Raw genomic sequence first — 22817 nt, forward strand, 5'->3', positions numbered from 1 at the left:
TCCCCTCCCCTTCCCCTTCCCTCCCCTTCCCTTCCCTCTGTCCGTCCATCCTATCTTCCTTTCTTTGTCAAAGGCCAATGTTTAAACACTTCATTTATAAAAACTTTCTCCTGAGGACGGCTCCGAGGTAGAGTTCTTGTTGCTCTTAGAGACATGGGTCTGGTTTGCTGTGCCCCCATGGCTCCTCACAACCATCTGTAACTCCAGTTCCAGGGGACCTGATGCCTTTCCTTGCCTTCTGAGGCACTGCACTCATGAGGTACACAGACATACATGCAGACAAACCATTGGCAAACATAAAATAAAATAAATCTCAAAAAATCCCATTGTTATAAGCATATGCCTATATTTTAGGTGTAGCTGATGAACATATCAGAACCATAGCAAAACAGACTTGTGTGGAACAGTGGTGGGCAAACTAGAGGTCTACCCCAGAGTGGGGAAGCCGAGGGTAGGAGCCCCTGCTAGAGTCTGTTCGTTCCACAAGGAGAATGCTTCACTGGGCTGGACACTCTCTCTATAGAACATCATTCATTCTTAATTGTGGTTGCCTCAAGCAGGCACTTCCTGTTTCCTACCCGGTGTTAGCGAGCCGAGCCTGCCACAGCAGCTAATAAACAGCATGGGTGGATGACAAATGGCAGGACGCAAGAAGAAAGGAAAATATTTTAAACTAAGGAGGGAGTGGGTTTTGTTTTTTTTTTTTTTAACCTATCAAAGGGCGTAGACTTTTAAAGGTTTAAGAACACTGCTCTCTTCCTTTACAAGAGCACCCTTCATACCTCATAACCCATGGGTGTGAGGACAGCATTAGTCATGAGTTGCTACAGGGAAAGGAGAGCTTGTTATCCTCTAGGTAACTCACACGGGTCCCAGAAGTTCAAGCATTTATGGTAGGTAGATGGTCACCGCCAGCAAAAGCCCTTGCTGAGGATGGGCAGTTAACTTCAAGCAGGGCCCTGTGCAAGCTAAGCCCTTGCTTTAGCCCTCACTTTAGCTTGCATCTCTGCACGACCGTTCACACATCCAGAGCTACAGGACATCTCAGGTGTCTACTCTATTATTCTCTGCCTAGTCCCTTGGGACAGTCTCTCATCATCTCACTAGCCCTGAAATAACTAACAGGTCCATGTGCAGTCTTCCCAGCGTTTTACACATGCTGGGGGTTCAAACTCAGGTCCTCACGCTTACATAACGAGTGCCGTACCACCAAGCTGTCCGCTCTGCCCCTAATTTTACATCTTTTTTTTTAAAAATTGTGGTTAACAAGATGGCTCAGGAGCGAAAGGTGTTTGCTGCACAAACCTGAAAACCTGAGCTCAGTCCCTTGGCCCTGTGTAAACGCGGAAGGAAAGAGCTGACGCCATGAGATTGCCCTCTGACCTGCTCATGCATGACCAGGCACTTGTGTGCCACAACCATGTGCATGCACGAATACATGTATGCACACACATGATAAATACAAGTAATTTTTAAACGATCTTTAAGTTAGCTACAGACTATTTGTTTCCAATGCCTTTAGCTTTTGAGATTAATCCATCTATCTATGGAGTTGTCTTCATTGTATTCATTTATAAATGTTACAGATTTTCAGAGCCTTCTGTAGTTTTTTATGAAATGATTTCTGTTGCTACCAGTGTCCAGTGAAAGGTTTTTTGCTTTTTGTTTTCTTTTAATGCCTGTTTTAAAGGACTACAGCATTGAGATAAATGCTTCAAAGATCTAGAATCTGGTTAGGTATGGTGGTACACACCTTTAGTCCCAGCACTCGATAGTCAAAGGCAGGCAGATCTCTGTGAGTTCAAGGCTAGTCCGGTCTTCATGGTGAGTTAGGATAGCCAGGACTCTGTAGAGAGACCCGGTCTTGAAAACAAATCAAAACAAAAAGATCTAGAATCTTTAAGGACTGCCAATATCCAAAAACCTAGCAGAAACCAGTATTTTTAAAAAACATTTATTATTTATTTGTATGTATTTGTGCGCCTGTGTGTGTACATGTGTGTATGCACTTGTGTGTGTATGTGTGTGTATGTACCTGTGTGTGTTCATGTGTGTATGCACATATGTGTATGCACCTGTGTGTGTTCATGTGTGTATGCACGTGTGTTTATGCACCTGTGTGTGTACAGAGACTTGAGCAGGGTATGAGGTATCCTTCTGTATCACTCTCTACCTATTGTCGAGACAGGGTCTTCTTTTGAACCTAAGGCTCACAGTTTCTCTGCTATGCCAGAAGCCAGGGATCCTCCTGTTTTCACTGAACTTGGAACTGGGATTACAGAGATGCATGGAAAATGTGGCTTGTTGTGTGGGAACTGGGTTGTGAGCTCTGGTCCCTCAGCAGTAAAGGATAGCTTTTAGGCATAATTTAATTTTTATATGCCAAACTATTACTTTTTGTTTATTTTATTTTTCTTTTGAGACAGGCTCACAGGCTATTCTAGAACTCATTATGTAGATCAGTCCAGCCTTGAACTCAGGGTAGTTCTCCTGCTCCAGCTCGCCATCGTGATGGCACGCATGAGCCACACTGTCAGGATTGTAACCTCTTGACTTTACAATCAGCTGTGTTCCAGTTGACAGTTCTGGACATTTTCCTTAAGTGTCTGTTTCAGATGCAGGAACTAATGGGCGCTCTCCCTCAGGGATACAGAGTGTGTTCAATACCTGTTAGCTGCAATTATGTAGCAAATAGCTCTTGAATGTTTGCCGGGGCAGTGCGGAGTGCATCATGAACCTGATGTGACTGTTGCCCCTCTGTGCTCTTGGTAACATTGTCCACATTAGTTTTTAACCTACTAGTTTTATATTTATATTTATAGTTGAAGTCAAGTGATTTTGCAGTCCTGAAGCAGCTGCTGCCTCTGTTGGAGAGGGTCTCTAACACATACCCTGACCCTGTCATCCAAGAACTCGCCGCCGATCTCCGAATTACCATCTCCACTCATGGAGCCTTCTCCACTGATGCTGTCAGCACAGCAGCCCAGAGTACCCTAAACCAAAAGGACCCGGGACAGAAAATAGAAGAACAGCAACAAACCAGCGACATATCCACAGAAGGAGCTCAGAAGCCCCCCAGAACAGGCCAAGGTTCCAGTGGGCCCTGCACTGCTACAAGCCAGCCACCTGGAAACATAACCACACAACAGTTCCGGGAGGTTCTCTTATCGGCCTGTGATCCCCAGGTTCCAACTCGGGCTGCTGCGCTCCGCACCCTTGCCCGCTGGGTAGAGCAGAGGGAAGCCAGGGCCCTGGAGGAACAAAGGAAGCTTCTCCAGGTGAGCAGGCGACTCTGCCGGGCACAGGACCTGGTGCAGGCAGCTGCCCAGGGCTAATATTCAACTCAGGGCCTTTGCTGTTTTGAGACAGGATCTCACTGTGGATCCCTGGCTGGCCTGGAACTTGTTCCATAGACCAGGCTAACCTGGAACTCAGAGATCCACCTGTTCTGCCTCCTGAGAGCTGGGACTAAAGGTGTGTCCCCTCATGACCAGCCCAACTCGGGTATGTTTTAAACATTGATTTATGTCAAGCACTCTCTTGGATTATCCTCCAGGAATTTAAATTGTTGAAAAGTCAGATTAAGATAGGAAGGGTGTTGAGCAGAGTGCCAGGATTTTTATATATAAGCCATGTGATGGGTAACTGGGAAAAAACAAACAAACAAACAAAAACCCAAAAAAACAAAAAAGGTGGGCAAGGCTGAGTTTCATCTAGCTTTAGCTAAACAGCCAAGTGTTAGCATATGAAAGACAGGCAGTGGGCTAGCATGAACAAACTCCCCGAGTTGGAATGGTACCCATCCCAGGTAAACCCCATGTCTGACTGGGTCCCTTCTAGAGGAGCTTTGGGTCTAACTGGCTCTCCTCCTCTTTTTTGCCTCCATCACAGCAAAAAAGTTGTCTTGGGTGTTCTAGACTGGCATAGCAGTGTGCACACTGCTTCGTTAGGATCTTTTCCTTTTGTGGAAATCTTTGGGACTTGAGTGTGGGCCTGGAAACTACTGCCTGGGACCAGTCTTCTGGACAGAGCTCAAGACAGCCCTCAACCCTTCTGAGTCTTGGTAGTGATGGCGGTGATCTAGCCATGTGTCTAGTCCTTAGACTGCAATTGTAACTCTGGTGGAAAACATGTGTTTTATTTTTTTTTTTTTTTTAACATGTGTTTTATTTAGCATGGTACTGAAACTACTGTATAGTTTGCTCTTTTTTTTTTTTTTTTTTTTTTTTTTTTTTTTAGTTTTATTTTTAGAGACAGGGTTTCTCTGATAGCCCTGGCTGTAGTTTGCTCTTTTGCAAACTATATATTGAATACCTTTTTTGGGCCAAGCCATGTATCTCACTGATAACTGTCTCTCATCCTCACAGCTGTAATATGTGTTCTCTTCATCCTGCAGATGAAACACAGACACATGCCAAGGACTTTCTGTCAGGGAAATAATATTGAAACTCACAAATCTTCTTTGAGTAGCTCTCGTCCCCTAACCATCCATTAGTATGCTGCTGTAGATGTGTGTGCTGGGGTGTGCTGGGGCCGCCATTGCAATTTCCACCATGTAGACGTGTGTGCTGGGACCACCATTGCAATTTCCTTTAACTGCATGTAATCTTCATCTACAACGTTCACCACCTTTTGCTGGTGATTTTTAATAAGAAATGTAAATTGATGGGGATACTCCACAAATGTTTCTCTTATTTGTGTGTGTGTGTGTGTGTGTGTGTATGTGTGTGAGTGAGAGAGAGAGAGAGTGATATGTGTGTGTATGCATGCATGTGTGTGTGTGTGTGTGTGAGAAAGAGAGAGAGAGAGAGTGAGAGAGAGAGTGAGAGAGAGTGATATGTGTGTGTATGCATGCATGTGTGTGTGTGTGTGTGTGAGAAAGAGAGAGAGAGAGAGTGAGAGAGAGTGATATGTGCGTGTATGTGTGTGTGTGCACGCGCAGGTGTGTGTTTGCACGTCTGGAGGCTAAAGGTCAGCATTGGGTGTCTTCGTCTACCACTCTCCATCTTATTTTCAGACAGAGTCTCTCACTGGACCTGGGACTCACCAGTTGGTTAAGCTGACTGTCTGGCAAGCTTATATGATGCTTCTGTCTCCTCCTACAAGTGCTGAGCTTTGAAACAGGATGCGGAAGATCTTTAGGTCTTGATATTTGCACAGCAGAAGTTTTTCCTATCTTCCCAGCCCTTAGTCCGTCCTCCCTCCCTCCCTCCCCCTCCTTCCCCTTTCCCCCTCTTCTTCCTCTTCCTCCTTCCTCTCTCTCTCTCTCTCTTTTCCTTTTTTTTTTTTTCTGAGATGGTCTCAGGTAGCCCCAGGCTGTTCTTGAACTTGGTCCATCATCCAAGGGTAATCCTGAAACCCTGAAACCCACATCTTCTTCACTCTGTATCCAAAGGGCTGGGATTACAAGCATGTCCCATCATGCCAGACTTATTTTTGAATTAAAGATGGGGGAGGCGGGGCTTATGTAGCCCAGACCGACTTAGAACTCCTGATCCTCCTACCTACCAAGTGCTGGCATCACAGGCATGCGTCACCACACTCCTGTCCCCTTTATTTTTTAAATTAGTTTTTGGTTATCATTAAAGGAAATAGGTTTTATTGTGAAATTTTTGTATTCCTGTATCATTATATTTTTTTCTTTCTCTTTTTTTTTTGTTTTGATTTTTTTACTTTAGAATAGACTTTAGTTAGGGCATAGGGAGGGGAGCTAAGAGGGTAATAGAGGCAAAGAGAAAAGGAGAGAGAGAGAGAGAGAGAGAGAGAAAGACAGAGAGAGAGAGAGACAGAGAGAGAGAGAAGAAGAGAAGTAGAGGCCGGCCATGAGCATGTGTGTGTGTGGGGGTGTTGGAGGATGGAGAAGGGGTGGGGCAACAGAGCAGGAGCAAGAAGGCAAGAGACCAAGAGAACAAAAGCTATATTTTCTTCTTATTTGTCCCCTGTTTCTTTTCTCATTGGTGTAATAACACACTGGGCAAGAAGTTTAAGGAGAGGGTCGGTTTGGCTCATAGTTTGAGAATGCAGTCTGTGGGCTGGAGAGATGCCTTAGCGGTTAAGAGCACTGACTGCTCTCCTGAGTTCAATTCCCAGCAACCACATGGTGGCTCACAACCATCTGTAATGGGATCCGATGCCCTCTTTCCAGTGTGTCTGAAGACAGCTACAATGTACTCACTTACATAAAATAAATAATGAGAGAGAGAGAGACAGAGAGAGAGAGAGAGACAGAGAGAGAGAGAGTGTGTGTGTGTGTGTAAGTAGTCGGTGATGGTAGAAGCCATGGTGTTAGCTGCTCACTCTGTACTGCAGCAGGAGGCAGACAGCTCCTTTCTTCTTTAAAAAAAAAATAAGCAAGCATGTTTGGTTACACACACAAGCATGTTCGGTTACACTTACATTTTTATTTTGTATGGCAGGATAGGGGAGACGTATGGGCACCACAGCGAGTATGTGGGGCTTGGAGGACAGATTGTAAGGAGTCAGTTCCTGGGACAGTTTCAGATCAGATCGTCTTCCTCCGCAACAGCCACCGTTGCTTGCTCAGCCAATCACTGGCTTCCTTTCCCCTTTTGATTCACTCCCAGACCCGACTCATGGAGTCGTGCCACCCACAGCCAGGGTGGCTCTTCCACCTCAAGTAACTCCCAGATGTGTCCAGAGGTTTATTCCTGGGGTGACTCTGAACCTCATGCAGCTGATGATCAATATTAGCCAGTTCACCTCTCACATCTGGCCTCCTGATCCCTCTCTGGACTCTTGCTGACCCCCTTCTACCCCAGATAAAACCCCTTCTGCTGTCCTGACATGTATATTTTATAACCCTCTCATTCCTCTCTTCTGCCTTTTAGACTTCTTTTCTTAGGTAGGAAGGGTTTCTATTGCTATGACCAAAAGCAACTTTGAGGAGAAAAGGACTTACTTGGCTTGCATATCCTAAGTTGCAGTCCATTTTGGGGAAGTCAAAGCAGAAGCTCAGAGCAGGACCACGAAGGCAGGAACTGATGCAAAAGCTGTGGAGGCGTACTGCTTCCTGGCTTGCTCTCCTTGGCTTGCTCCCAGCATCCAGAACCACCTGCCCAGGATCGGCCCTACCCACAATGGCCTGGGCCCACCCACATCAGTTCTTAATGACGAAAATGCCCTCTAGCTTTGCCTGCAGTTCAATCTGATGATGGACATTTTCTCAGTTGAGGTTTTCCTTTTCCAGATGACAGAAACTAGCTGAGATACCTGCCAAGTGTTTGTCTGTGAAGTGTTTAAAATATCTACTTCTCCTCATGGCTGTTAATCTGGATGAAGTCTCCCTCATTCCATATGCAATCCCGACATCTTCCAACCTCGTCATCTTCCCATACAGACCAATCTTCAGCTCTCCCTCGGTAGGGTAGATACCAGCACCACGAAGTCAAGACCATCCAGCGAAGGGCACGGCGCGGTATGTGAGCAGGCCCTCCTACCAGCCCTCCACAGCAAGCAGGAGGAGCGTGGGCACATGCCGCTGCCTTTCCCTTGTGCCCATGTTAGGGCCCAAGTTTAACATGGCATCAGAGTGTTTTCTAGGCAGCACCCCAGTATCTTCCAAGTTTGGCAAGGAATGAGAGTAGTTTGTTAGCAGTGTCCATCAAAGGGCTACGATTTGCAAGATACTTAAAAAGTAGAATAGACATAAAATTGCCTCTGTAATAATATCGTGGTCTCCCTTGGAATCCCATATGCCGTGTTAGCTCAGGGGAACGGCTCAGACTCTCTGTATCTGGCCACTTGTGTTGACAATTTGTCCATGGGCTAGCACAGAAGAATGTTGAGAATTATTCTTTTTAAAAAGTTTTATGAGTCAGGCATGGTGGTGCACACCTTTAAACCCAGCACTTGGAAAGGCGGAGGCAGGCAGACCTCTGTGAATTCAAAGCCAGCCTGGTCTACAAAGCAAGTTTCAGAACAGCTAGGACTACACAGAGAAATCCTGTCTCAACCCAACCCCACCCCAAGTTTTATGGCTATTATTGTGTGTGAGTATGATGTCTATGTGTGAGTGTGAGCACGCGTGTGCTTGTACAGGTCAGAGGTTGAGTTTTGGGAGTTGGTTTCTTCATCCACCATGGGCTCCAGATCCAGGGATCAAGCTCAGGCTGCTAGGTTTGCACACCAGGTTTTTACTTTCTGGTTGTTCTCATACATGTTGATTGCCATGACTAGTGAGGGCTTGATGACCTCAAGGAGTTTTCTCCCAACCCTTCCCCTTTAAACTATTAAACTTCAAGCAAATACACAGTTTTCCTCACACAGTTCTGTGTCAGACCAGTTTCTACCAAGCGGAACAGCATGTATCTCTCATAGGCAGCAGAAAAAGGGCTCTGCATCTCTTTTGCTCTTTGAGGATTGTCTTATTTTGTTTTGTACTTCCAGATATTCCTGGAGAACTTGGAGCATGAAGACTCTTTTGTGTATCTATCTGCAATTCAGGGTAAGTTAACATGGACAAAGATGATATCGTGTTCCTTGAGGGGTACAACCACAAGACACAACTGGCTATTTGTCCATCTTTCTGCTCCCTAAGTGGGACGCTCTGAGTGATAATAGCATTCCTGGAAAGTTTCACAATAATAATGTTTCATGTTTACTTTGTCACTGTATAGATGAAATGCTATTTCCTTCCATTGAGAGAGGTAAAGAATGGTTCATACACGAACTCTTATAATGTTAACTGGGGGCCAGTAAGGTAGCTCAGCAGGTAAAGGCACAGCCATTTAGCCTGAGTTTAATCCCCTGATCCACATAGTGGAAGGGGAGCATTGATTCCTGCAAGTTTGTCCTCAGACCTCCACATATATGTGCACGTACACACACACACACAAGTATGCACATATGCATGCACAAAGAAAAAAAGCTACAAAGTTTTTTTGTGTTTTCAAATGGTTTAATTTTTATGGTTTCTTTGTTTTATCACTTTTGGTGGGTTGTTTTGTTTTTGTTTTTGGGGTGTGTGTGTGTGTGTGTGGTGTGTGTGCTGGGAAGTAAATCCAGGACCTCACGCAAGTAAACACTAGTAAGCTATACCTCAGCTTCAGGTATTTAATATTTCTTTATTAAAAAAAAAAGTTACGGGGTGGCGTGAGGGCTCAGCGTCTGAGAGCATGCTGCTCTTACAGAAGCCACAGTGAGATCTATAGCTCCAACCCCACAAAATCTAATGCTCTCTTTTGACCTCTTTGGGCATTGCACATATGCACATACCCATGTACGTTACACATAAATAATAAAATATTTCTAAAAGGCATATGGAGCCAGGCATGGTGTCACAAACAAAACGCAAACATGTGGATCTGGAATGCAGCTCAGTGGTAGAGCACTTGTGTAGCATGTCCAAGGCTCTGGTTTGAACCCTCACACTGGGGAAGAAACGTGGGAATCATCATATTTCTTTCCTGAGATTCTTTGTTCACTACCTTCTACTGGTTTATAGATTCCAGACCTAGAGGGAAATAGAAAGTTAGGACTCTTTTCAAAAAGATGAGGATCACACCACGAGACAGCTAGAGTTAGCCATTTCCTTTGGTGCCAAGAGCTGGGACTCTGGAGGCAGACGGCCCAGGTGCACCTGCCCCTCAGCCGAACAGACTTTGGCGTACACGTCACTGCTTCTGGGCTCCAGTTTCTTAGGAGTTAGATGGAGCTCAGCGTGTACATTAGTTACTTTCTCATTGCTACAACATTCTTGACAAACGTAAATAAATAAATAAACAAACAAACAAATAAGCACCTTTCCAAAGGGAAGTATTTGTTAGGCTCACAGTTTGAGAGCGCCGTCTGTCCATCCGTCTGTCCATCTGTCATGGCGGGAGGCAGGACAGCAGGAGGTGAAGCATCCATGCAGCGTGGTCACACCGCATCCACAGGGGAGGCGGAAAAGGGGGACTGGCAGCTTCTTGTTGTTTCTTGGGAACCCCAGCCTGTGGAAATGGTGCTGGCCACATTTAGGGTGGCTCTTCCCACCTCAGCTAACTGAACATAGAGGTTCCCTCACTGGTACGCCCAGAAGCTTATTGCCAGCCCCAGCAATGTGACAATATTACCCAGTCACATGAGGAAGATACAGTGGCAGTGCTAGGCACGAGCGCCTGGTTGTCCCCGTCCAGTGGCCTGTTCTTGTATCGATGTCAGAGGTGTCAGAAGACAAGCATGAATGCTAGAGGCATTTCGAGGGACAGCTGTCCTGCCACTTCTCTTTCATTTTTTTTGGCCAAAGCAAGTCATGTGGCCTAGTCAGGGATGAGGACGATGCTCTGTGCCTGCAGTGGGACCGGCAGTTGAGTCTAATAGTGAAGGGCATGGATGCAGACTGGTACCCACAGTACAGATCCTCACACTGCTGTTCTGTTTACCTAGAAGCAGGGCCCACAACAAACACAACGGTACATCCAGGCCCCTATGGGCTTGATGTTCCTAATGCAACTTGGGCTTGCTCTATACAGACAATATTTGAAGCTTAAGAGAGCACAGAGGAGAAAGAGTACAGTGGTGAGGGCCTGAGTTTAAGAATTCTTTCTTTACAGCAAACAAGCCTTGAGGGGCTACTCCATATGAGACACTTAGCTGAGTTACTAAGAAAAAAGACAAAGTGACCATCCAGGATGTGGGAGGACAGCTAGGAGAGTTGAGAGTTTCCGGAAAAGGTGATGGACCTGCAGCTGTGGAGGTCAGACAAGGCTGGGCTCAGCAGGGCACAGGAGGCCCCATGAGGCCCCATGAGGCTACAGGGCATGAAGTGACACTTATGGAAACCAGAGAAATCAATGAATGGAGAACTTGAGACTCTTCTAAATGTAAGTCTCAGAAGCCAAGTCACCTGCGCTTTTCCAAGGAGAAGATGTGTTTCACAGACTTGCTTTTCCATTTTGAGGGCTGGGTTTTTGGAAGCAGCGTCATGCTATTCTACTGTGGCAGCCTGGCAGCTTGGGAAAAGCTTGGCTGGTTAACCTGCTGAGCTCATTGGCCTCTGGGACCAGCTATAAAAACTGCAGCTGTGGTGTCTTGTGTGTTTTCACTGGTTTTAATTGGTGTGCTAATCAGTCAGTAGCTAATTTGGTGATGAAAAACAGGGCAGGTAGGAAGATGTAGAATTTCTGTTCTCACCTCCCCAGGACGGACAGATTGGAGTAATTGATGTTTTTGGTGCCTGTACTGTGTACTTAAAAGCCAAGGCCTTAGGTGAGTTTCCCATTAAGAAAAGCAGGAGATGAATTTTCCCACCTGTGTGGTCAGTGCCACTTGCACAGGCCCAGCTCACTCCAAGAAGCTGCTTCCCCCCTCGGGACAAGGGGTACTAGAGACGCTTTGGGGGCTGTGAATGCCTGTACAGGTTTCTTTCTTGTAGACTGCCTACATGGCTCCATGGGGATTTTCTGTTCAACGTAGTGATACTTTGGAAATGTTGTTTGTACAACACCAATTCTGTTTACAGTAAAGGCAGTGAGCAGAGAGGGACTGAGTAAACTCATCCATACAGAAGATAGCCATTCTTGCCTGATTTAAGAATTCCAGCTACGTGTGCTGTCTGCCCATGGAGAACTAAATTTCCGAATAAAGTTGACGTTTGTGGAAAAATATCTGCATGTCTGCTCTTCATCCCGGGAAGGTGCTAGTATTTTGACTGTCCCAGCAGCTGCTTCAGACAGAAAACTGTGTTGAAAGTTGCTGAGTTCCATGCTGAGGGTAGTGGCACAAACCTTTAATTCTAGCATCAGGAGGCAGAGAGGCACAGAGTCACAGAGAGGCAGAGGCATCTTTGTGAGTTTCTGGTCTACATAGTGACTTTGAGGCCAGCCAGGGCTACTTAGTGATACCACGTTGCAAATAGTGAAAAAAAAATTTTTTTTCAATGACAAGGAAATGTATACAAAGTAAAAGTCTTCCCTTTCCCCCAAATAGGAGTTAAGCTATGTCCTTGGTTGTTCTCTAATGTGTTGAGGGGTTGGCAGTTGTTTTAGTGTGTGGGTGTGTGTACTGCATGCACATATATATATATATAAGTATGCACATGTACACATGCATGAGGAAGCCAGAAGTTCTCTAGCTGAACCTGAAGCCTCCTGACTTGACTAATCTGATTGGTTAGCTCACCCCAGGGATTCTCTGTCTGTTGCTTAAGTGCTGACATGACAGGTGGCTGCCATATCCACCCAGATTTTATGTGGGATCTGGGGTTCAAACTCTGGTCCTCACGCTTGCGTGGCGAGTGAGCATCTTACCTCCCGAGCCATTTCCTTAGCCTGCACTGTAGGACTTTAAGGACAGTTTTGTTGTTCAGTAATGAATGTGATAAATACATGAATGATATTCTTTAGCAAACTCTTATAGCCAGACAATGTATCCAGCTATGATAGATCTGCTCAGATGCCCTCGAAGTCACTGCCCTTGAACATCCTGCATTTCAGGGGTTCATGTGATCCCTCTCAGCGTCAAAAGAATCTTTGGCTGCAGTGGTGTTTTCAGGAGAAGGATGGTATTGAATCCAGGGCCCCTTGCGTGCTACAGAGGCACACTACCAGCCAGGCAGTGGTGGCGCACGCCTTTAATCCCAGCACTCAGGAGGCAGAGGCAGGTGGATCTCTGAGTTTGAGGCCAGCCTGGTCTACAGAGCAAGTTCCAGGACAGCCAGAGCTATACACAGAGAAACCCTGTCTCGAAAAACCAAAAACAAACAAAGCAAAGGCATAATACTACCACTGAGCTTCACGCTTAGGCCCAAAATGCCTTTGGATAAAACAATTAGAACAAACTGAAAGGAAGGAAGGAGGGAGGGAGGGAGGGAGGAAGGAAGGAAGGAAGGAGAGAGAGAGAAACCCATACCCTGAGCCAGGCATAGGAAGTGAAAGTGTGCTGTTGTGTAAGGAAGGGAATGTAGGCGCTGACATGCCCAGACAAACCATCCCCTTCCCATCCCCTCTCTTTTTCCATTTCTTTCAAAGCACCGAAGGGAGTGAAGGCAAAAGGCAAGGGGGTGGGGTGGGGGGGCAGTGGAGTATAAAAAGATGACAAGATTTTTACAGAGTTTCAAACTGAGCAGAAGTACAAGCCTTGACTTGCTAGGCACCAACCTTTGTCTTAGGCTCCAATTTCTACCTCAAGTTAAAGTAAGTCAAGAAACCATTAGCTGAAAATAATTCTCTCTCCCTTGAAGAGTCATCTTATTGGATTTGGCATGGAAATTTGGAATGTAGTCCTGTGAAGTTTGCCTTCTCCATTTATGTCCTTGAAACAGGAAGATTTCTTTCTGCTCTGATCGGGTTTCTGTAGAGCCTAGCTGAGGACTGATCGCGTATCTAGTGTCTCTCCTTAGGTATTCAGTAAAGCCCTGAGATGAGCAGGGAAGTAAACACTGTCCTCATCCTTTAGAACTTACACTTGAGATGTAATTTACATTTCTAAAATGTCCCAAATTGTAAACAATGCAAGTCAGTGTTTCTTAGTATCTAGAGATGTAACCCCACATTTGAGAAGGCGAGACAGGAGGTTCTACTTTTCAAAGTCACCCTTGGCTACAAAGTAAATCTAATGCCCGCCTGAGCTATGTCTTTCTGAGCTCCTTTCCCCATAAAAAAGGGGGGTCTGGGGAGACATCTCAGCTGGTAAAATGCTCACCTTGGGATCCTGAGGACCCAAGTACCATTTCCAAGAGTGTGTAAGACAAGCTGAGGTGGAAGCACTTGTCTGTTCCTGGCACTGGGCAAGAGATACAGGTGGCTCATTGGCGCTTACTGCCCATCCAGCCTTGCTGACTTGGTGAGTGCCATGTTCAGTGAGAGACCCTGCTCAAAAATAAGGTGGAGAGAGATTGAAGAAGACACTAATGTTGACTTCTGACTGCTCCATGCATTCACACATACATAGTACACAAATGCACACATGGGAACATAAATATGCATACACAGATACCCCAACACACAAAAGATTTGGACAGTGTGGTGGCTTCTGTAAGAATGGGCCTCATAGGCTCATAAAGTTGAATTTATTCATCAAGGAATGGCGCTACCTGGTTGTGACCTTGTTTGGGTAGGTGTGGCCTTGTTGGAGGAAGTGTGTCACTGGGGGTGGGCTTTGAGGTTTCAGAAGCCCAGTGGCTCTCTCTTCTTGCTGCCTATGGATTCAAATGTAGAACTCTCAGCTCCTTCTTCAGCACCACGTCTGCTCGCATGCCACTATGCTACCCGTCATAATGACGATGGAGTTAAATCTCTGAAGCCGAAAGCAAGCCCTCACCAAATGCTTTCCTTTAAAGAGTTGCCCTGGTTGTGATGTCTCCTCACAGCAACACAACACTGAGAGAGAGACAGCCAGCCATCACTGCTGTCTGATCTTAGGATATTTTTATTATCCTATACCTGTATGAGTCACTGCCAGCAACTACTGATGGACATTTTTTCTTTCTAATTTGTAATACTTGTCCTTGCATATGCCAGGCAAGTGCTATATCACACCACTAAACTCATCACCCCTCCATCCCATAATCAGCCACCAAACCCAGACACTATTGCATATGCCAGCAAGATTTTGCTGAAAAGACCCTGATATAGCTGTCTCGAGTGACGCTATTGCCAGTGCCTGGCAAATGCAGAAGTGGATGCTCACAGTCAGCTATAGGATGGAACACAGGGCCCCCAATGGAGGAGCTAGAGAAAGTACCCAAGGAGCTGAAGGGGTCTGCAACCCTATAGGTGGAACAACAATATGAAATAACCAGTACCCCCAGAGCTCGTGTCTCTAGTTGCATATGAATCAGAAGATGGCCTAGTCGGCCATCATTGGGAAAAGAGGGCCCTTGGTCTTGCAAACTTTATATGCCCCAGTACAGGGGAATGCCAGGGCCAAGAAGTGGGAGTGGGTGCAGGATGAGAGAAGGGTATAGGGAACTTTCGGGATAGCATTTGATATGTAAATAAAGAAAATATCTAATAAAAAAAAAAAACAACTCATCACCCCCCACCCCCCGAGCTACGTTTTGTCTCAGTAATTGCCTGATCTAGACAGTCACATAAATGGAGTCATATGGCAATGGAGTCAGACCCCTGTTTTTTCTTTCCATAGAGAATTATTTTTTAAGGTTCTTCCTGACTATAACATGGCTCATTTTTTTTTATAAATTATTTTTTCATCAGTTGATAAACAGCTGAGTTGTTTGTATCTTTAACATCATCTCTCTCTCTCTGTGCGTGTGCATGTGTGTGTGTGCCCGTGTGTGTGTGTGTGCTTGTGTGTGTGAGGCGGGGAGGGAGGGAGGAAGAGAGAAGCCAGACAGTGGTGTCCCACGCCTTTAATCCCGTGCACGAGAGAGAGAGAGAGAGAGAGAGAGAGAGAGAGAGAGAGAGAGAATATATATGGGAGAGAGAGAGAGAGTGTGTGTGTGTGTGTGTGTATACAATCTGTAAGAGAGCCTGTTCTCTCTTTCCATCCAGTGTATTGGTTCTAGGCTAAGTCAGTTCGTCACATGTGGTAGTTAGCACCCCCCATCTTCTGGGCCTGAGAGATTGCTCTTTGCCTCCTAGGATTCATAGGTTGTTCTAGAATTTTTCAAATAATAGTAGAAATTGATCCTGTTGTTTGCTTTAGTTTTTACTTATGTGTGTGGGTGGTTTTTCTGCATGTATGTTGGTGCATCATATGTATGTCTGCAGAGGCCAGAAGAGCACTAGACCCTCTGGAATTGAAGTTTCAGGCAATTGTGGGTAACCATGTGGGTTCTGGGAAGTGACTGTGGACCCTCTGTAAGAGCAGCCGGTGCTTTTAACAGTTGAGCCATCTCTCCAGCCCCCTTGTTGTTAGCCTAAAAACAAAAGAGTAGCCAGCTAGTGATAGCACATGCCAGCACTCTGTCACAGAGGTGGGGGATCTGTGAGGCCAGCTCAGTCTTCAGAGTAAGTGTCAGGACAGTCAGGGCTACACAGAGAAACAAACAAACAACAACAAAACAAATAAACTCCCTAAAACAGAACAAAACAACTAAAAGGGAAGCAGAGTGCTGACAGATGTCAGTGATTCCCAGTGTTTACTCAGGCACGGAATCAATCAGCTGCGGAACAGCCACATGTGTCTCCTGCAGCGGCTGCTGGACAGCTGAGCTGTTTCCACTTTTTGATCGATATTAATAAATAACATGGATAAAAACATTGGACTCCATCAGTCATCCTGAAATATAATAAAGCATTATAGTTTTATCTATCTATCATCTGTCTATATATCTATCACTCATCTGTCTGTCTGTCTGTCTGTCTATCTACTTATTTATTATTTTTTTGAGACAGAGCCTTATGGACTCTTGTCTGACCTTAGACTTGAAGTTCAAGGATAGCCTTGAACTTCTGACTCCTCCCTCCTCCTCCCCTAGTGCTAGGATTCCAGGCATATGTCCCCATGTCAGATTGGTTTATGTGTTGCTCAGGAGTGAACCATGGCTAGGCAAGCACTCTACCAATCATTTTTTGTTGTTGTTTTTTTTTTTTTTTTTTTATTTTAAAGGCAGACACTATATTTAGCCTTGGCTAGCAAAGAACTCAGTATGTAGACCTGGCTGGCCTTAAACTTACAGAGATCCACCTGCCTCTACCTTCCTAGTTCTGAAATTAAAGATGTACACCATCATGCCTGGCTCTCTAACAACAACAACAGCAACAACAACTTCTTCTTCTTCTATATATGTAATTATATATATTTATTATTATTATCATCATCATTATTATAATATGTAAGTACACTGTAGCTGTCTTTAGACACATCAGAAGAGGGCATCAGATCTCATTATGGATGGTTGCAAGCCACCATGTGTTTGCTGGGATTTGAACTCGGGACCTTTGGAAGAGCAATCAGTGCTCTTACCCATTGAGTCATCTCACCAGCCCCTAACAACTTTTTTTTTCTTTTTCCAATTTTTTATTAGGTATTTTCTTTATTTACATTTCAAATGCTATCCCGAAAGTCCCCTATACCCTCTCCCCCCCTGCTCCCCTACTCACCCACTCCCACTTCTTGGCCCTGGTGTTCCCCTGTACTGGGCCATATAAAGTTTGCAAGACCAAGGGGCCTCTCTTCCCAATGATGGCCGACTAGGCCATCTTTTGTTACATATGCAGCTAAGACACGAGCTCTGGGGGTACTGCTTATTTCATATTGTTGTTCCACCTATAGGGTTGCAGACCCCTTCAGCTCCTTGGGTACTTTCTCTAGCTCCTCCATTGGGGGCCCTGTGTTCCATCCTATAGCTAGCTGACTGTGAGCATCCACTTCTGTGTTTGCCAGGCACCGGCATAGTCTCACAAGAGACAGCTGTCTCAGGCCCTAACAACTTCTTAAATGAAGGTTTGCTGGTACTCACAAAAGCTAGAGGAGTGTGGAGCTGGAACCAGTGTTTTTGCAGATTCCTAATCTTTTGTACTTTATCTTATTATCGTTCTCAGGGTCTACATGATGCCTACACCCCCTCTTTCACACTGGGGGTTGCGGGTATTTCAAATACTTAAGTTTCATAGTAGCTTTATTTTTAGACTTCCTGACCAGTGGTTTCTTCTGTCAGTCAAAAACCAATATTCAGATTTATATCAGAGAACTTAGCAGATTGGTACTGTTATCTATAAGGAAGAGAATAATAGCCACTTCACAATCACTTGCACTTTTCAAGATTGCCCAGATAATTATCATGTCAGAGAGATGGCAGTAGGTTGTGTAAAGTTACCACCTACTGAGTGCCTGTCAATCACAGCAACCCTGCAGGTTTCAGAATGAGGGAATTGAGGCTCAAAGATGTTAACTACCTGGCCCAAAGTGAAGTGGATACTAAGTGACAGGAGAGGATTTGAAAATAAGTCTCTTTGGTTCTAAAAGCCATCTGCCAGAGGCAAAGGTTGTGAGAGCCACAGTGCTGAGGATGCTTCAGCCCCAGGCTGAGTCTCGCCATGCTCTCTACTCTACTACAGGAGCCACGCTGCCTGTGGGCAGTGGTTCCGTCATAAACCAGCTCTATATAAGCATGCTGATCTCATGATTCCTTGCATTTGTCTTCGTCTGCCCATTTGACAATGTAGGGTGCGACTTTTGAGGTTCTCTCTGGATCTTTGAGACTCATCTCGCTCCCTCACTCCACTTGTTCTTCCCTTTTCCTCAGTGCTCACTGGCTCTCGGTACAAGCTATTGTCATTGCTTAGGAGCATCAGGGAAGGCTTCAGATTTATATGGTCATCTGTTTTGTACTACTGTAACAATACCTGGGCCTGGTATTTCCTTAGAAAGGACAGAGGCTATTTTCTTACAGTTCTGTAAAGTTGAGAATCAGTTGATTATCTGAAGACAATCAGTGGGCAGGACCTGGGTGCTACACCATCCTATGTCAGAAGGTGGGGTCTGAGGACCAGAGACAGGGAAGCGTGGAGAGCGAGAAGCTGAACTCATCTTTTTCAGGACTCCCCAGTTCCAAGGCCTTGGCATCAATACATTTGTGAAAGCTGAGTCTTCGTGACTTAGTCACCGCTTGTATTCTCCAGGCTTCTCTGAAAGAGCAGAACCAGCAGAGTCAATAATCAAGTTAGACGTGGATCTATTAGATTGACTCCTGAAATAGGGTTGGGAAGCAACAATGCTGAATGCGAGCTGGGGAGGCTAAGGGCCCATAGCTGCTTAGCCCACACGGCAGGTGCACAGCCCTCCCAACTGCTTCTGAAGGTCTGCAGGATTGGAAAGGGAAGGGTGTGGTGACTGTAATTTCAGCATTTAGGGGGTTGAGGCAGGTGCGCCATCAAAAGTTAAAGACTAGCGTGCTCTATATAGTGAGCTCTAGATGAGATTCTCTTTCAGAGAGAAGAAAGGAGTGAGGGCCAGGGACATAGCTCAATGGTAGATTGCTTACCTGGCATGCACAGGCCCCATTGAAAAGAAGTAGCAGCAAGCAGTCTACACACAAGCCCAGCATTGTACACAGTAGCCCCTAAGTAGCAACAACCAAAACCCCTGCCACCTGATGGGAGATAAGTAAGATCTGGTATAGTTATACAATGAGATATTATTATTCAGTAATAAAAATGAATGGAATTCTACTGATTCATGCTAGGGCGTAAATAAACCTTGATAAGCGAAAGAAGTCAGACACAGAAAACTACATGTCATATGATTCCATTTATGTGCAATGTCCAAAATAAGTCAATCGATAGATATCAGAGAAGAGTAGTGGTCCCTAGGGCGGGCCTGGGAGAGAGACGGAACGGTGTGTGACATATGGGCATGAGGTTCTTTTTGAAGTAGAATTATGTAGTAGTGATCATTGCACAACAGTGTAAAATTATACTCATGCTTACCAGCTATCCATTTTATCCTTTTTAAAGTTTGCATGCGTGCACATATGGACACATATGCATGCAAGTACCCTTGAGGTTAGAACAGGGTGTTGGGTCCTTTACAGCTGGAGTTAAAGGAGGGTGGGAGCCACCAACAAGGGTGCTGAGAACCAAACTCATGTCTTCATGAAGAGCAGCAGCAAACCCTCTTAGGCATGGAGCCATCGCTCCAGCCCCAGCTAATATGCTTTAAATATTAACTTAAAAATTCAGAGCAGGCCAGGACAGTGGTGGCACATGCCTTAATCCCAGCACTTGGTAGGCAGAGGCAAGTGGATTTCTGAGTTCGAGGCCAGCCTGGTCTACAGAGTGAGTTCCAGGACAGCCAAGGCTACACACAGAAATCCTGTCTTGAAAACAAAAACAAACAAACAAAACAAAACAAACCGAGACAAAATGAAATTCAGAAGAGTAGATTTTCATGAAACTCTTGGGAGTGTAAGGATGCAGGGGCAGAATTTAGAAACAATTGGAGTAAGAAGCTGAGGCCGAAGGGAAGCAAAAGTCTGAAGATGGTCCAGAGAGGGCAGGGATAGAGGAGAGAGTAGGCAGTGGGTTGTCAGGGAGTGTGCTGGGTGTGAAGGGGAATGGTGATCAAGGTACTGAGAGCCATTTGCAGGCAGGCACCCCGGCCTTCCGAGAGACTGCAGGGCACCTTTCCAGGTGCCTGCCAGTCCCACCTGGACCATGGTTTGGTGGCAGGATTGTTTTCTGAATTGAAAGGGCAGTGCTTATTCATTGTTCTTGCTCTCACTCTCACCCATGGTCTTAAGGGCTGCCTATGGCCCAGAAGCAACTTGTTCCATTAGCTTCTCCCCACAAGGCTGTGAGGAACCAATAGCCAAGGAATGATGGAGTCCTCAGTCAGCCCCCTAGCCCAAGGCTCTTATCCTGGCTCCACCAGTGCCTCCCCACCTTCCTCAGGTCCCTAGGGCCTCTGCTCTCACAGACAGTAGAACAGGCCATGGCAGCTGCACATGAACAGGCTCATCCTTGATTTCATGGTTCCCAGAATTTCCTTCAAATCTCTCACTTCCTGTTCCTGTAGATGAGCTTCTAGCAAGGCAGCATCCATGCAAAAGGCCAATGTAAGACAGTGTGGGGCAGAATCATTGCAAATGTCTCCTTTGTAAGCTATTAAGGAATCAGTAAGGACCTTCCCTGAAGAATCGCTATGTAAAATTTGCCCTCAAAATTACCACCCCCCTTTTTTTTTTAAAGTTGAGACCTTTTTTTTTTTTTTAAAAGAACAAATCAAAAAGAATAAAGAAAGAGTCCATAAGTAAGATGCAGCCCCAGTTAGCTTGCATTCTCTGTTCACTGGAGCTGTGCTGCGGTACCAGCCTGGGGGTCACCACTCTTCCTTCTCTTGCCCACATCACAAAGCAAGTAGCTTACATTATCCTTCATTTCAAATACAAATTAAAATACCTAACCTTACCAGATGTGATTAAGATGATCCTTGAAGTTGTTCACACACTTAATAAGCTCAGTTACATCTTTTATTAACCCTGACATAGATCCTGTTGTTGCTGAGTCACAAGTTTAGCATTTTTTGATTTAACGAAGCATCGATTTTCCCTTCTCCAGTCCTGTCAGATCTTGGGCAGTGGTGGGAAAATGCCCCTACATGGTGTCTGCTCATTGTGCCAGCTTTTTTTAGATTTGGATTTATACTTTGATAATTGGTTTTGCTTCCTAATCAGGAATGCCTCCGCTGGTCCCTAAGAAAGAAGGTGAGCTGGGAACGAATTGACCTCAGGGAGAGACTGGCAGACCCTGAGGGTCTGGAGGTCTAATTAGGTTGCCAGGGTAATTGCTAAGGTTTCTTTTCTTTTTTTTTTTTTTTTTTTTTTTTTTTTTTGGTTTTTCGAGACAGGGTTTCTCTGTGTAGCCCTGGCTGTCCTGGCACTCACTTTGTAGACCAGGCTGGCCTCGAACTCAGAAATCCGCCTGCCTCTGCCTCCCGAGTGCTGGGATTAAAGGCGTGCGCCACCACGCCCGGCTTAAGGTTTCTTTTCTTAGAAGGCCTTTTTCAAGGAACATCTCTGCATGTTGTGGCCAACATTTGTAATCCTGTAGTGTTGACTTGACTTTATATAGGAACCAAAAGAGAAGTGAGGGCTGTGGGGGGTGGCTTCGTTTGTAAAGTACACACTCTGCAAGTATGGGGACCTGGAATTGGATCTTCACCAGGACCCACATAAAAGCATCTATAGCTCTAATGTGTGGGGGGTGGGGGTGGAGAGCATGGACAGAGACTGGCAAGTCCCCAGAGTTCACCCACCAGTCAGCCTAGTTAAATAGATGAGCGCCAGGTTCAATGAGAGACTGTCTCAAAAATAAGAAGGGACTGGCATGATTATTCTTTAAATGTGCCAGCTGCCACACCCATTGACCGGACTTGAATCCCCAGAACCCCCACAGTGGAAGGAGAGCACCAGTTCCCACTGGTTGTACTCTGGCCTCCACACGTGTGCTATGGCGCATATATGACTCCCCCTCTCCCTGAAAAGTGAATAAATAAGCATGTAATTAAAACATTTTAATTAGAGGGTTAAAGAGATGACTCAGTAGTTGGCATCTCTTCCAGAGGACACCAGTTTGGTTCCCATAATCCACAAGGTGGTTCACAACCATCTGTAACTCTAGTTCCAGGGTATCCAACACTCTCTTCTGGCCTCTACAGGCATGCACATGTAGAGTGCACAGAGGACATACATGAGGGTAAAACACTTACACATAGAAGTAAAGGGAGAGAAATTAAAAGTCAGAGAATGATAGAGGCTGCCAGGGGCTACCACTGACCTTCATATAAATACACACATATTCACATACACAGAATACATACAGAGAGAGAGAGAGAGAGAGAGAGATCAATGGTCTTTTCCTATGCTTTCTTTAGGCTGTGTGTGTGTGTATGTGTGTAGTATGGTATGTGTGTGTGGGGGAAGGGGAAGGGAGGAAGGGGAGGAGGAAGGAGAGCAGAAGAGAGCATATGCATCCAGGTGCCTAAGTTGGCCAGGGATGTTAGATCTCCTGAAGCTGGAGTTACAGGTGGCTGTGAGCTGCCATAATTATGTGTGCTGAGATCTGAACCTGAGTCCTACAAGAGAATCAAACTTTTTTAACCAATGAATATTTCTCTAACCCTGAAATAAGTCTTTAAAAAACAAAGTTCTGAGACTAGAGAGATGGCTCAAAGGTTAAGGGCACTGGCTGTTCTTCCAGAGTTCCTGAGTTCAATTCCCAGCAACCACATGGGTGGCTCACAACCATCTGAAATAGGATTTCAGGTGCCCTCTTCTGGTGTGTCTGAAGAGAGCAACAGTATAGTCATACAAATAAAATAAATAAAACTTTTTTTTTAAAGATTTATTTATTTATTATATGTAAGTACACTGTAGCTGTCTTCAGACACTCCAGAAGAGGGCGCCAGATCTC

The 22817-nt window shown here is 45.4% G+C and overlaps 1 protein-coding gene across 1 annotated transcript in view; it reads left to right on the forward strand.

Moving 5' to 3' along the window:
* Positions 1-22817, forward strand: part of Tango6 (transport and golgi organization 6 homolog) — a 171836-nt gene that overhangs the window by 56400 nt on the left and 92619 nt on the right. Inside the window, exons 13-14 of the mRNA XM_021169882.1 lie at positions 2823-3278; positions 8407-8464. Of these exons, the coding sequence (XP_021025541.1) occupies positions 2823-3278; positions 8407-8464 (514 nt within the window). The remainder of the gene's footprint in view (positions 1-2822; positions 3279-8406; positions 8465-22817) is intronic.

This window comes from Mus caroli, chromosome 8 (assembly GCF_900094665.2).
Source record: "Mus caroli chromosome 8, CAROLI_EIJ_v1.1, whole genome shotgun sequence".
NCBI lineage: Eukaryota > Metazoa > Chordata > Mammalia > Rodentia > Muridae > Mus > Mus caroli.